Below are 15574 nucleotides of genomic sequence, written 5' to 3'. Positions count from 1 at the left end.
TGCTCCCCCGTCTTTAAGCTCTAGGTATTGTGCAGCAGTGGCTACAGAAGGAACAGTGGGATATTCGACAGGTCCGTATAAGTGTGTGGTACAGGTTCAGCCACTTTGACCTGAATACTGAAGTGAAAGGGTCTCGTTTAATGGAAACCTGTAGTCAGGGTGCCATTGCTGACTCCTTCAAAAAAAAGGAACTCATTACCAAGGTGCAGTACCTTCTTTTTCCATCATTGGCCTGGTATGAAGATCAAGAGATGTGATTTCTAAAGAACTCAAAGTATTCAAGCCACCGTCAGCCAGGTAATTAGCACTTTTGAAAGGAGACCAGCAATAGCAGCTGTCGTATTTCCCTCAGTGCAAATGTCTTGATGACATGTACAAATGTGATTAGCAGTGTTACTATATCAGTAGTCACAGGATTGGTGCCTGAAAAAGTTCCTTCGTTTTTAGGGTTTCTCTAGTTAAAGTTCAGACTTGCCACAGCTACTTTTTAACATTCCTATATGTTCATTCACCTGCTTTCAGGGAAGCTTGATTGACAAGGTAGACAAAGTAGTGTAGGCTCAGTAGCTTGGCAAGATTGTTTTGTATGAGAACTCTACGATCCATACTATATGGCTAAATGTTTGTGGAAATCTGACCACCAGGGGCGGACTGACAGCAGTTGGAGAAAGAAGAGCGCTCCAAAATTCCAGTAGAGAGGTGGAAGAAACTCATTGCTGACCAGTTCAGTCCTCTCCTCTTCCAGAACCATCAATGAGTTTCTTCCACCTCTCTACTGGAATTTTGGAGCGCTCTTCTTTCTCCAACTGCTCCAGGTCTCTCAGATTGGAAGGGTTCCTTTCCCCAACTGCTGTTCTGAGCAGGGGCGGACTGACAACTCATGGGGCCCCCGGGCAATAGGGGATCATGGGTCCTCTGTGTCCTTGCCCAAACTCAAAAAAGCCTATGAAAAAGGTACCAGGGGCATCTCATGGGGCCCCCTACTGGCCCCGAGCCCTCGGGCAGTGCCCGAATTTCCAAATGGTCAGTCCGCTCCTGCTGACCACCACATCGATATTAACCTGTTGGACATCACATTTGCAGACCATTGCCATTAATATTTAGTATTCCCCCACCAACACATTGTGGCAATAACCGCATTCACTGTTCTGGGAAAGCCCAGTTGAGTGTGCCTGTGGTCATTTGTGCCCATTCAACTTAAGACCATATGTGAGGTCGGGTACTGATGTTGGATGAGAAGACCCATCTCACAGTCAACGTTTCAATTCATTCCAAAGGTTTCAGTAGGGTTGAGATCAGAGCTCCAAGTTCCTCCACATCAAACTCAAACATGGTCTTTATGTAGTTGTCTCTGCACACGGGAATAGTCATGCTGGAAGAGAAAAGGGCTTTCACCAAACTGTTACTACAAGGCACAATTGTCTAAAATGTCCTTGTATTCCGTAGTAGTAACAGTCAGGGGTGGACTGACCATTTGAGCATTTGGGCACTTCCCGAGGGCCTGGGGTCAGTAGGGGGCCCCATGAAATGCCCCTGTTACCTTTTTATAGGCGTGTGCTTTGAGTGTGGGCAGGGACATGGGCCCCCTGACTCCCTATTGCCCAGGGGCCCCATGAGTTGTCCGCCCCTGGTAACAGTATTCTTCATTAGAAACATTTGAACTCTATCATGTAATTTTAAAATGGGATGTCCAATGAGTTCATATTGGTGTGATAGTAAGGTGTTCACCCTTTTGGCCATATGATGTATAACGTAGAACAGTTGCTAGGAAAAGCAGGCCTACAGAACTGCCAAATTATTTCTCAAGATATAAGAACATAAGCGTCAGACATATACACCGGCATTGGATTCCAATCTAGAATTACAGTATCCTTGCCTGTAATCTTTTGGTAATTTGGTGCACCTAAAATGTTACATTGCCCATTCAACCACCCTCTTCTTTTTTTTTTTTTTTTTTTTTCTTTTTCTTGTTACTTTGTTTAGCAGTGCCATTAAAGGTAGTTGTAGCAGAAGCTATTTGGTGATTTTTATCAAAAAGTTCAATACGACTGGCTTCAGGTATCCAATTCTAGACCTGTATAAAGTTGGAGCATTAGGAAGAAGTCATCTTTGATGCAACTATGTAATACTATTCATTGAATAGGTGGAGTACTGTACTCCTAGGGGCGTTAGTACCTCTTCATTCTGTAAATTGCTCTGAGGTCGTAATATCTGTTGATTTCCCTAATGTCCCGTTTGTGTCTTTCAGATGGCGAATGCCCAAAAGCAACAGCTTCTTCAAGAAACCAAAACTCTTCAGTCTACGTTCCTCTCTGAAAAGCATATCCTGATTCAGAAAGAGAAGTACATCGAGGAAGAGAAGGCCAAGCTTGAGAAGCTCTTTGAGGAGGAGGTTGGCAAAGCTCAGAAGCTGAAATCAGAAAAAGAACGGCAGCTCACACAGCTGGAGGAAGAGAAGAAGCTTCTGCAGCTTAGTATGGATGATGCTCTCAAGAAGCAGCTGGATGCTGAGGACAAGGTTCGCCAGAAACATGAGGAACTCCATCAGCTGGATAAGAAGCGGCGAGAACAGGAGAAGCTGCTGGAGGAAGAGAACCGGAAACTGAGGGAGAGGCTAGAACAACTTGAGCAGGAACACAGAGTAGCCTTGGAGAAAACAAAGCAGATCTTAATCACTAAAGAGACAGTCATTACCCAGACCAGAGCATTGCCAAATGGCAGAGATGCTATAGATGGGTCAGCTCAGAATGGAGAAGTAGTTAACGGATTTGATGGATTTAGGCAGAAAGTCTCTCCTAACAAGCTGTTTGAGGCTGGAATATTGAGCAAAGAACAACTGGAGAAACTCTCTAGTGGACACATGACTGTAGATGACCTCTCCCAGCGGGAAGACATCAAGAAATACCTTCAGGGAAAGAGCAGCATTGCTGGCCTCTTGCTTAAACCAAGTAATGAAAAGATGAGCATCTACAATGCCATGAAAAAGAAGCTGGTCACACCAGGGACTGCCCTTATTCTTCTAGAAGCTCAGGCTGCTTCTGGCTACATTATCGATCCAGTGAAGAACAAGAGATTGACTGTAAGTGAAGCAGTGAAGGAGAATGTCATTGGGCCTGAAGTTCACAACAAAATGTTATCTGCGGAGAGAGCAATCACTGGGTACAAGGATCCATACACTGGAGAGAAAATATCTCTCTTTCAAGCCATGAAGAAGGACCTCATAGTGAAAGACCATGGAATTCGACTTCTGGAATCCCAGATTGCCACTGGAGGCATTGTTGATCCAGTCTATAGCCATCGGCTGCCCCTGGATGTAGCTTACAAGCGAGGCTACTTTGATGAAGAAATGAACAAAATCTTAGCTGATCCCACAGATGACACAAAAGGCTTCTTTGACCCCAACACACAAGAAAACCTTACCTACCTACAGCTCATGGAGAGATGTGTTGTTGACCCAGAGACCAAACTTTGCCTGTTGCCTCTGACAGACAAAGCTGCAAAGAGCGAACTTGTCTACACAGATTCAGAGGCCAAAGATGTCTTCAAGAAAGCCACTGTGTCTGTTCCATTTGGTAAATTCCAAGGAAAAACTGTCACCATATGGGAGATTATTAATTCAGAATACTTCACAGAAGAGCAGAGGCGAGAACTGCTGCGTCAGTACAAGACTGGCAAAATCACGGTGGAGAAAATAATTAAAATTATCATTACGGTGGTAGAAGAAAATGAGACCAAGAAGCAAATGTGTTTTGATGGTCTCAGAAATCCTGTCCCAGCAGCAGAACTTGTAGACAGTAAAATCATAGACAATGACCTCTTTAACCAACTGCACCAGGGCAAGAAAGCAGTAAAGGACCTGGCTGATGTAGAGTCTGTAAAGAAATACCTGACTGGAAGCACTGCCATAGCTGGAGTGCAAGTGGAACAGACTGGCGAGAGGCAAACCTTGTATGATGCAATCAGGAAGAACCTACTGAAGCCAGCTACAGCCCTCAGCCTGCTTGAAGCTCAGGCGGGTACAGGATTCATTATTGACCCAGTTACTAACGAGCTGTTCCCAGTTGATGAAGCTGTTAAAGCTGGAATTGTTGGGCCAGAGTACCACGAAAAGTTGCTTTCTGCTGAAAAGGCTGTCACTGGCTACAAGGATCCTTACACAGGACAGACTCTGTCCCTATTTCAGGCATTAAAGAAGGGGCTTATACCCAAAGACAGCGGACTTAGATTGCTAAGCAGTCAGCTGGCCACTGGTGGCGTCATTGACCCTGTAAATAGTCATCGCCTTCCACTTGAGATTGCTTATAAACGAGGTTACCTGGATGAAGAAACGACTAAACTGCTGTCTGAACCTGCCGATGAAAACACAGGATTTTATGATCCAAACAGTCAGGAGAACCTGTCCTATGCACAACTTCAGAAGAAATGCAAAGTGGACAAGAAAACAGGTCACTTGCTGCTGCCTCTCTCTGAACAAGCCATACAATCCCAATTGGAAGAGGTTTACACAGACTCTCAAGCCAAGGAAGCCTTTGATAAGACCACAGTTGAAGTGCCTGTTGGTAGCTTTAAAGGAAAGACCATCACTTTGTGGGAATTAATACATTCTGAATACTTTACTGAAGAGCAAAGAAGGGAACTTATACGTCAGTATAAGACTGGGAAAGTTACAATTGAGAAAATCATAAAAATCATGATCACCATTGTGGAAGAAACTGAGACCAAGAAACAGCAGCGCCTCACATTTACCGGTCTTAGAGCTCCAGTCCCTGCCAGCGAACTGCTGGATTCCAAGGTTATTGACAAAACCCAGTATGAGCAACTGAAAGAAGGCAAGAAGTCAGTAAAAGAAATAGCAGAAATCGACTCAGTCAGGCAATATCTCCAGGGCAGTGACTGTATAGCTGGTGTTTTCCTAGAAGACAATAAACTAAAAATGAACATCTACCAAGCTATGAAGAAGAATCTGCTAAGGCCAGGAACAGCTCTTGTCCTTCTTGAGGCACAAGCTGCCACCGGGTTTATTGTTGATCCTGTAAAAAATCAAAAATTCTATGTGAATGAAGCCGTGAAGGCCGGCATTGTTGGACCTGAATTACATGAAAAGCTTCTTTCTGCTGAAAAAGCCGTCACAGGCTACAAAGATCCTTACTCTGGAAATACCATCTCTGTGTTTGAAGCAATGCAGAAAGGTCTAATTCTCAAAGACCACGGAATTCGCCTCTTGGAAGCACAGATTGCAACAGGCGGCATTATTGATCCAGTTCACAGTCACCGTGTTCCCGTTGAAGTTGCCTATAAACGCGGTTACTTTGACGAAGTGATGAACAAGATCCTTTCTGACCCCACAGATGACACCAAAGGATTCTTTGATCCCAATACCCATGAGAATTTGACTTACTTACAACTGAAAGAAAGATGCGTTAAAGATCCAGAAACAGGGCTCAATCTCCTACTATTGAAGAAAGTAGAAAAGCCAGCAACCGAAGCGAGCAAAGTTTATACTGAAGAAGAATCCAAGAAGGTGTTTGAAGAGACAACAGTGGACATCCCTGCCGGAAGCATGGCGGGCTCTTCGATGACCATTTGGGAGCTCATGCAGTCTGATCTTCTACCTAGAGAAGAGAGAGACAGGTTGATGGAGGAGTTCCGAGCTGGCAGACTGTCCAAGGAACGCATGATAATCATTATCATAGAGATCATTGAGAAGACTGAAATTATCAGAGAGCAAGAACTGTATTCTTATGACTTTGTCCGTCGCCGCATTACAGCTGAAGATTTGTATGAGTCTAAACTTATCACTCTGGAAATGTATACCATGCTTAAACAGGGAACAAAGACAATTCAAGAAACTATCCAGATTGAAAGTGTCTGGAGATACCTGTATGGCACTGGATGTGTTGCTGGTCTACAAATGCCAGGCTCTAAAGACACCATCAGTATCTACCAGGCCATGAAGAAAGGGCTGATCTCTGCTGATGTGGCTTATATACTTCTTGATGCTCAAGCTGCCACTGGATTTATTATTGATCCTGTAAAGAATGAGTTGTTAACCGTAGATGAAGCTGTCAGAAAAGGTGTGGTAGGACCTGAAATTCATGACCGCCTGTTGTCTGCGGAAAGAGCAGTTACTGGCTACAGGGATCCTTACACAGAACAAATGATTTCCATCTTCCAGGCAATGAAGAAAGACTTGATTCCTTCAGATCAAGCTCTGAGACTGCTGGACGCTCAGCTAGCTACAGGTGGTATCATTGATCCACGATTTGGCTTCCACATCCCAAATGAAACTGCATATGTACGTGCATATCTCAACAAAGAAACCTTAGAAATGCTGTCAGAGCCAAGTGAGGTCCGTAGTTATGTGGACCCTTCCACTGATGAGAAACTCAGCTATGCTCAACTCCTAAAAAGATGCAAAAGATCTGAAAACAGCAACCTCTACCTGCTGCCTCTTGCAGACAGGAGAAAGCTTACTTTCAAGGGTTTGAGGAAAGAGATTAGCATGGAAGAACTCATAAGATCAAATGTTATGGATGCAATTACAGCACAGCGCCTACAAGATGGACTAACCTCTATTGAGGAAGTTTCAAGAAACCTACAGAAGTTCTTGGAGGGAACAAGTTGCATTGCTGGTGTCTATGTAGAAGCTTCAAAAGAAAGATTTTCCATCTACCAAGCTATGAAAAAAGGAATGATCAGGCCAGGCACAGCATTTGAGCTTCTGGAAGCCCAAGCAGCCACAGGTTATGTGATCGATCCAATCAAATGTCTCAAGCTGGCAGTTGAAGATGCTGTGAGAATGGGTATCGTGGGGCCCGAATTTAAAGACAAACTATTGTCAGCTGAGCGAGCTGTAACTGGTTATAGGGACCCCTATTCTGGGAAGCTTATTTCACTTTTCCAAGCCATGAAGAAAGGTCTGATCTTAAAAGATCATGGTATTCGCTTGCTGGAAGCTCAGATTGCCACAGGTGGTATTATCGATCCAGAGGAAAGCCATCGCTTGCCAGTAGAGATTGCCTACAAGAGAGGTCTGTTTGATGAAGAGATGAATGAGATTCTATTAGATCCAAGTGATGACACTAAAGGGTTCTTTGACCCCAACACAGAAGAAAATCTGACATATCTTCAACTCATGGAGAGATGCATTACTGATTCTGACACCGGCCTTGTTCTCTTGCCACTTAAAGAAAAGAAACGCGAAAGGAAAACTTCCTCCAAGTCATCAGTTCGCAAGCGCAGAGTTGTTATTGTTGATCCAGAAACTGGCAAGGAAATGTCTGTGTATGAAGCTTATCGCAAAGGTCTTATTGACCACCAGACCTATATCGAACTGTCTGAGCAAGAGTGTGAATGGGAAGAGGTCACAATCTCCTCATCGGATGGCGTAGTAAAATCCATGATTACTGACAGAAGATCTGGAAGACAGTATGATATTGATGATGCCATTGCCAAAGGTCTTATTGACCAGTCTTCCCTGGACCAGTATCGCTCAGGAACCTTATCAATTACAGAGTTCGCTGACATGCTCTCAGGTAACGTGGGTGGATTCAGATCAAGATCCTCCTCCGTTGGCTCCTCCTCCTCTTACACGGCAAGTCCAGCTGGAAGAGGTCAGTTATCATCGTGGAGCGACCCCTCTGAAGAAACTGGGCCCATTGCTGGCATAGTAGACACAGACACTCTAGAAAAAGTATCAATCACTGAAGCCATGCATCGCAACCTTGTAGACAATATAACGGGCCAGAGACTTCTGGAAGCTCAGGCATGTACAGGAGGCATCATTGACCCAATTACAGGAGAAAAGTTCTCAGTTGCAGATGCAGTAAACAAGGGCTTAGTGGACAAAATCATGGTTGACAGAATTAATCTTGCACAGAAAGCATTCAATGGATTTGAAGATCCAAGGACAAAGACAAAAATGTCAGCAGCCCAAGCTTTGAAAAAAGGCTGGCTATACTACGAAGCTGGTCAACGATTCCTTGAAGTTCAGTATCTCACTGGTGGCCTGATTGAACCTGAAGTTGAAGGCCGTGTTAACCTCGAGGAGGCTCTCCGTAAAGGTACTATAGATTCCCGCACAGCCCAAAAACTGAGGGATATCAACACCTATTCTAAGTACCTGACCTGCCCAAAAACCAAACTCAAGATTTCCTACAAAGAAGCCATGGATAAGAGCATGGTGGAGGATGGCACCGGTCTGAGACTCCTTGAAGCATCTTCACAATCCAGCAAAGGTTACTACAGCCCCTACAATGTTAGCGGCTCTGGGTCAGCATCAGGGTCACGATCAGGTTCTCGGACTGGTTCTAGACCAGGTTCACGAAGAGGTAGCTTCGATGCCACTGGAAATTCCAGCTTCTCCATGACCTTCTCGTCTTCCTCATACTCTTCATCCAACTATGGCCGAAGATATACCAGTGGGCCGCAGGGCAGCCCGATCGACGCATCTGAATTGGCAAATGCACTGTTAAATTTAAGTAGAACTTGCAGCCAAGAGTCAAACATGGGGTTCAACACTTTGCCAGCTCTTTTGCCCAGCCTTGTATAGAAACTGCAATACCCCCACCCTTAATCCATGAACTTGAACACCCTTTTCCTGCTCTGCATGTGGTGAAGCTTTAATGGACTTTTTATTTTATAAATATATATATAAAAAAAACTTTCAACGTATTTCTAAATTTTACTTCAAGCAGTGCCTAAAATTTTAACCAAAAAGCCAGAAAAAGAAAACACTTTAACCAGGTAACATAATAATATATACATGTTCTTGCGATGTTATTTGTATATTGAGAGATGACTACGAGAACACTATTGTCCAACAAGGGGAACTCTACTCACGTACTAGTTAGAGAGATCTATGCAGAGCAGAAAAACCCACCGCCAGCAGCCGAGAATGAACTCCAACTTCACTCCAGCACCTTTTGTTATGAACATGTTTAGCCATCTGGCACCCCAATGGTTGAAGCTTACAGATTCGGAAGCCTTTCATCTCGCATTGCTGCCTGTTTTCATCCATGGCGACCTACCTCCTGCTCTTCTGCTCTTCACATCTCCTCTCATAACCCAACAAAAAAAACATCAACCTCCTCCTTGAGCAACCTGTTCTGAAGACATCTACCTGCTGAATCTTCAGACGCAAAGACTTTGTTTTTACCCTGAGTGTTCCACGTTGACCCTTCTATTCAACCCTTCCATGTGTCCTTCATTCATGTCTTCCCCCAAGAGGCCACAAAGCACACAACTGTAAGTCTTTATTCCTGACCTGCAACCAATGACCTGCCACACCTGTCTTTCCTCTTTCAGCCAATCAAGTTGTCCTCCATCATCTTATTAATTTTTCATCAATCACCATTTCTAAGTTCTTTTAATCTTCATTGCAGGGATGTATCAGTTTTTAGATTGGCCTTGTGCTCAGGATTTTCAGGACTTTTTTTTTAATGTGCCGCAATATACACCGAATAAGAGTATGGGAACCCCCAGTGTGCAGTGTTCAGTGATATGCGTTACTTTGTTTCTAAATCAAAAATACATTCGTATAGCTCTGACATATACCGCAGTGCTGTACAGAGAACACTGCGCCAGTCACATCAGTCTCTGTACCAGAAGAGCTTACACTCTAATGTCCCCTCGCCCACAGTCACATCAGTCTCTGTACCAGAAGAGCTTACACTCTAATGTCCCCTCCCCCACAGTCACATCAGTCTCTGTACCAGAAGAGCTTACACTCTAATGTCCCCTCCCCCACAGTCACATCAGTCTCTGTACCAGAAGAGCTTACACTCTATTGCCCCCCCCCAGTCATACACTATTATTATACATTCGTATAACTCCGATCTCCAGCATATACCGCAGTGCTGTACAGAGAGAACATTGAGCCAATCACATCAGTCTTTGTGCTAGAGGAGCTTACACTCTAATGTCCCCTCCCCCACAGTCACATCAGTCTCTGTACCAGAAGAGCTTACACTCTAATGTCCCCTCCCCCACAGTCACATCAGTCTCTGTACCAGAGGAGCTTACACTCTATTGCCCCCCCCCCCCTCAGTCATACACTATTAATATACATTCGTATAACTCCGACCTCCAGCATATACCGCAGTGCTGTACAGAGAGAACATTGAGCCAGTCACATCAGTCTCTGTACCAGAGGAGCTTACACTCTAATGTCCCCTCCCCCACAGTCACATCAGTCTCTGTACCAGAGGAGCTTACACTCTAATGTCCCCTCCCCCACAGTCACATACTATTATTATACATTTATATAGCGCTAGCATATACCGCAGCGCTGTACAGAGAACATTGAGCCAGTCACATCAGTGTCTGTACCAGAGGAGCTTACACTCTAATGTCTCCTCCACAGTCATACACTATTATTATACATTCGTATAACTCCGACTTCCAACATATACCGCAGTGCTGTACAGAGAGAACATTGAGCCAGTCACATCAGTCTTTGTGCTAGAGGAGCTTACACTCTAATGTCCCCTCCCCCACAGGCACATCAGTCTTTGTGCTAGAGGAGCTTACACTCTAATGTCCCCTCCCCCACAGGCACATCAGTCTTTGTGCTAGAGGAGCTTACACTTTGTCTCCACCGCAGTCACATACTATTATTATACATGTATATAGCTCTGACATATACCGCAGCGCTGTACAGAGAACACTGAGCCAGTCACTTCAGTCTCTGTACCAGAAGAGCTTACACTCTAATGTCCCCTCCCCCACAGTCACACACTATTATTATTATTATTATATATGTATATAGCTCTGACATATACCGAAGTGCTGTACACAGATCACTGAGCCAGTCCCATCAGTCTCTGTACCAGAGCAGCTTACACTCTAATGTCCCCTCCCCCACAGTCACATCAGTCTCTGTGGGGGAGGGGACATTAGAGTGTAAGCTCTCCTGGTACAGAGACTGATGTGACACTGGGGGAGGGGACATTAGAGTGTAAGCTCTCCTGGTACAGTCACATCAGTCTGTGTACCAGGAGAGCTTACACTCTAATGTCCCCTCCCCCACAGTCACTTCAGTCTCTGTACCAGAGGAGCTTACACTCTAATGTCCCCTCCCCCACAGTCACTTCAGTCTCTGTACCAGAGGAGCTTACACTCTAATGTCTCCACCGCTGTCACACACTATTATTATACATTCGTATAGCTCTGACATATAGCAGAGTGCTGTACAGAGAGAACATTCACATCAGTCTCTGCACCAGAGGAGCTTGCACTCTAATGGCACATTAGCACATGTTTGAAGGCAATTTTAGTCAGAAGCCAGTTACGGCGCAGGCTTTTTGGAGGAACCTTGGAAATGTGGGGGGAGGGGATATTGTTGTCTGTACTCGTTATCTGTGTATAGTGCAGCATTTTTGGAATCATGAAGTTCTTTTCTATATGATAGATATATGATTGTGAGAACAAAGCAGAATCTGCTTAGTAATGTTTTATCGGTAGCACAGACTGGAAGATATCTATAATGACACGTATCACAGAGTTAGGAGGGATAATGGGACTGTGCGACATTGTTGCAGTAGGGGGCAGCACTGCAGTCCCAAAGTTTTTTTTTTTTTTTTTTTGTTTAGTTATTGGGTACCCAGTAATGGCTGTTTTTCTCTCCTTTCTGTTTTTCCATTGACTGTTTGTCTGTATCTGTGCCCTGTCTGTTGCATGTACCGTGTTGTGCCGCATGTAATATGCATGTGTTGTCTATTAGGGTTCGACCCCTTCTGGTCCAGGGTTCACGGATCGCCCATTCGCAGAACTGGATGACTTCTGGACTCCATGCAAACTGGAAAATTTGACCATCACAGAACAGCCTGCGCACCCCGAGATCCAGGTATCCGTCCCGTCCATTTGTAATGTCTAAGATCAGAACCGTGCATTGCAGTCCTTGGGGATCAGCTCCCTTCATACACTACCGAAAAACAGTAGAAGGTCGTCCTTAGGGATTGGTTGGCTTAGGGCAGCAGTGTCAAACTGGCGGCCCTCCAGCTGTGCCGAAACTACAAGTCCCATCATGCCTCTGCCTTTGAGAATCATGCTTGTAACTGTCAATCTTGCAATGCCTCATGGGACTTGTAGTTTGGCAACAGCTGGAGGGCCGTCAGTTTGACACCCATGGCTTAGGGGGTGGGGGAATCATGGCAGTCCCTTCGGATTGGTTGGCTTAGGGGGTGGGGAAATCATGGCAGTCCCTTGGGATTGGTTGGCTTAGGGGGTGGGGGAATCATGGCAGTCCCTTGGAATTGGTTGGCTTAGGGGGTGGGGGAATCATGGCAGTCCCTTGGGATTGGTTGGCTTAGGGGGTGAGAGCAGCATGGCAGTCCCTTGGAATTGGTTGGAGAAAACTTGCTGACAGGTGATATTGACCGGGTCAGGTGAATATTAGAAAAGGTATTTCTTGTGTCTGTAGAATTTCCTTTTATTACTGAACAATTCTTGGGCTTGTCTCCAAAGATGTATTTGAGTCCGCTAGCAGCTCTTGTTTGTCCTGGGACTACTTCTTTAGGTGGTCCTTCGTGGCAAATACATAAAGATTAATGAAAAAGAAGCACCACTAGACATGTAAAAGTCCAGAAGGGTGTGTAAAAGTCCAGAAGGGTGTGTAAAAGTCCAAAAGGGTGTGTAAAAGTCCAGAATGGTATTTAATTTAATATCACCAAGGAAAAGCCAAGACATTTCGGTGGTTATCCCACTACTTCTGTTAGGTGGTCCTTCATGGCAAATACATAAAGATTAATGAAAAAGACATGTAAAAGTCCAGAAGGGTGTGTAAAAGCCCAGAACAGTATTTAATTTAAAATCACCAAGGAAAAGCCAAGACGTTTCGGTGGTTATCCCACTTTTTCAAGGCTATAAGCATGCAAAAACCATGCAGTCCAAAAATATTCGTAAACTTTTTTTTTTTTTTTTTAATTTAACAAGTTCGAATTATTAATAATTTCAAATGTTTAAAATAAAATCTATAGATTGAAATTAATTATAGCACTGCAATGTAAAACCTGTTTGGGGATAATTTCTAGTCTTTTCCATCATATTAAAAAAATATGATGTGAATTTGTGATTCATAGGGGTGGATTTACTAAAGGCAAATAGATGGTTTCCATTGCAAGGGAATTATTTATTTTATTTATTTCGGGTACTTGTATAGCGCCATCAATGTACGCCGCGCTTTACATATATATTGTAAATTCACATCAGTCCCTAACCCTTAAGGGGCGTACAATCTAAGGTCCCTAACTCACATTCATATACAAGGACCAATTTAGACAGGATCCAATTAACCTACCAGCGTGTCTTTGGAGTGTGTGAGGAAACTGGAGTACTCGGAGGAAACCCACGCAGGCACAGGGAGAACATGCAAACTCCAGGCAGGAGGTGCCGTGGCTGGGATTCGAACCAACGACCCTAGTACTGCCATTTAGCCACTGTGCTACCCATCAATTATCAATTTGCAAGGAATATTTCCCTTAGTTTAGTGAATGTTGCCAAATTCACTTTACAAAGAATACCCAATGGCATGTAGGGGAAATAACGTTGCTTGTACATGATTGGATGTCGCCTCATTCACTCCCTTGCAAAGTGAACAGCCTGTTTGCATGTAAGTCATCCCCATTCCATTTCTTTGATCTGTGTCAGAGGTCTCCAAACTATGGACCTCCAGCTGTTTAAGTACTTCAAGTCCCATCACTCCTCTGCCTCTGGGAGTCTTGCCTGTGGCTGTCAGAGTCTTGGAAGGCCTTATGGGACTTGCAGTTCCTCAACACCTGGAGGACCATAGTTTGGAGGCCCCTGATCTATGTGAATTTCTCAAGTCCATGGTCTTAAGTCCATCCAAGTCTCATGTTCTTCATAACTCCAGATTCTACAATGGTGGTATAGACATTCGGCCGGGTATGGAATACACATAGTTTGGTAGGGTTTTCATTTAGTATTTTTATTGTCAAGAATTAAAGTCTACAGTACAAATCGGTATCATGGGAGATGTAGAAATTTACAGCTTGGCAGGGTTTTATGGGTTATAATGTCCTAGATATCATTGTACGACTGTCATCTCATGGTCTGCATTTCATTACCTGTTCTGTACATGAAGTGACATTGGGCATCATCTTGTCTCGCAACAGCCAATTGCTATTAGACACTCGCTCCCCAACTGTCATTTGCTGTACAGGATATAATTCTGGGATCTGGCCGGTGTGTAGGTCATGCCGGGCTTGGTACCTGACGTTGGATAATCCTGTGCTTTCATGACTCCTCCTCATCTCCATTCCTTTTCATTTTGTAGAGATTCTGGATGTCAGCTGTCCTGTTGGAAGGGGTAACGCATTACAGTGCAGAGAATAAGGACCCTCACCCTGGATTTGTGATAGAAATCTGCACCCCCTAATCTTCCCTTTGACTGTGATGGCCCAGTGGGAGTCTGGACTTGTTTGATAGCTCTGTATCCCATGTGAGGCCTCCATCTGTGTGCTGTGTGTCCGCCTGTCTTCCTTTCCTCCCCCACCGACTCTCCCTCCAAGCTCATTAAATGTCAACCACTCCGGGCCACCAAACCAAGAACATTCTGCCCATCCAGTCACCTCAACGATCAAGTCAAGTTCATGCCTTCATCTTCCCGACCATCTTACATTGAGTTGTCCATCACTGCACGGACCCCGAATCGCCTTCCATCCCCTGACCTACTGATTATGAATAGCACAGAGAAGCAAGAAGGAGCTAAGAGTGAATGGAATATGGCTGCCAAGTGTATATTTCCATAGCTGCCGCTGTCCGCCATGGAGCCTCCAGTGTATATAATGGCATTCCTTTGTTACACAGACTGGTGCTTCAGTATTTGTTGGGGTGAATCCCGCTAACGTCTCACTGCTAGAGGTCATGTTTCCCATCAACCCCCCCTCACCCTCCACTGGTCTGTGCAATGCCATGGGAGGGGGGAGGGGGGATTACTGTACTAACACTAAGATGAATTGTACATAAAAAAATATTGTTTGTTACCAGGTGGATCAGAGTTCTGCCACTCTCAATGCAAAAAGTAAAGAGATATATGAAGTATGTTCTTGTCTGGGAGTCTGTCCGCCCGTACCGCTGTGTGTCTCCAAACACTTCATTGTCAGCACTTCTCCTTCCACCTAAAACAGTGGACTCATTATATTTAAAGTGTGTATATTTAATTCCCCCCTCCCCCCAAAAAAAAATTATATATATATATATATATATATATATATATATATATTTTAAATTTTTATTATAATATATAATAAATATATATGTATTATAATTATTATACAGGATTTATATGGCGCCAACAGTTTGCGCAGCGCTTTACTAAATGAAGGTAGACATTACAGTTACAATACAATTTGGTACAAGAGGAAACAGAGGGCCCTGCTTGTTAGAGCTTACAATCTTGGAATATATATATATAAATTATTATTTCAGGTACTTATATAGTGCTGTCAATTTACGCAGCGCTTTTACATATATATATATATATATTGTACATTCACATCAGTCCCCGCCCCCGAGGGGCATACAATCTAAGGTCCCTAACTCACATTCATACATA

The 15574-nt window shown here is 44.1% G+C and overlaps 1 protein-coding gene across 1 annotated transcript in view; it reads left to right on the top strand.

Moving 5' to 3' along the window:
• The window catches only part of PLEC (plectin), a gene marked incomplete at its 5' end in the record, with an annotated part of 129157 nt that extends 114097 nt beyond the window's left edge, over positions 1-15060 (top strand). The window contains 3 exons of the mRNA XM_089665511.1: positions 2249-9246; positions 11723-11845; positions 14294-15060. Of these exons, the coding sequence (XP_089521637.1) occupies positions 2249-8551 (6303 nt within the window). The remainder of the gene's footprint in view (positions 1-2248; positions 9247-11722; positions 11846-14293) is intronic.
• Positions 15061-15574: the final 514 nt, after the last annotated feature.

Source organism: Staurois parvus, unplaced genomic scaffold (genome assembly GCF_062004578.1).
Source record: "Staurois parvus isolate SC_StPar_1 unplaced genomic scaffold, SC_StPar_1.0 ptg002225l, whole genome shotgun sequence".
Lineage (NCBI taxonomy): Eukaryota > Metazoa > Chordata > Amphibia > Anura > Ranidae > Staurois > Staurois parvus.
Note: the sequence above shows the minus strand (reverse complement) of the source record. Positions and strands in the feature narration are given on the sequence as shown.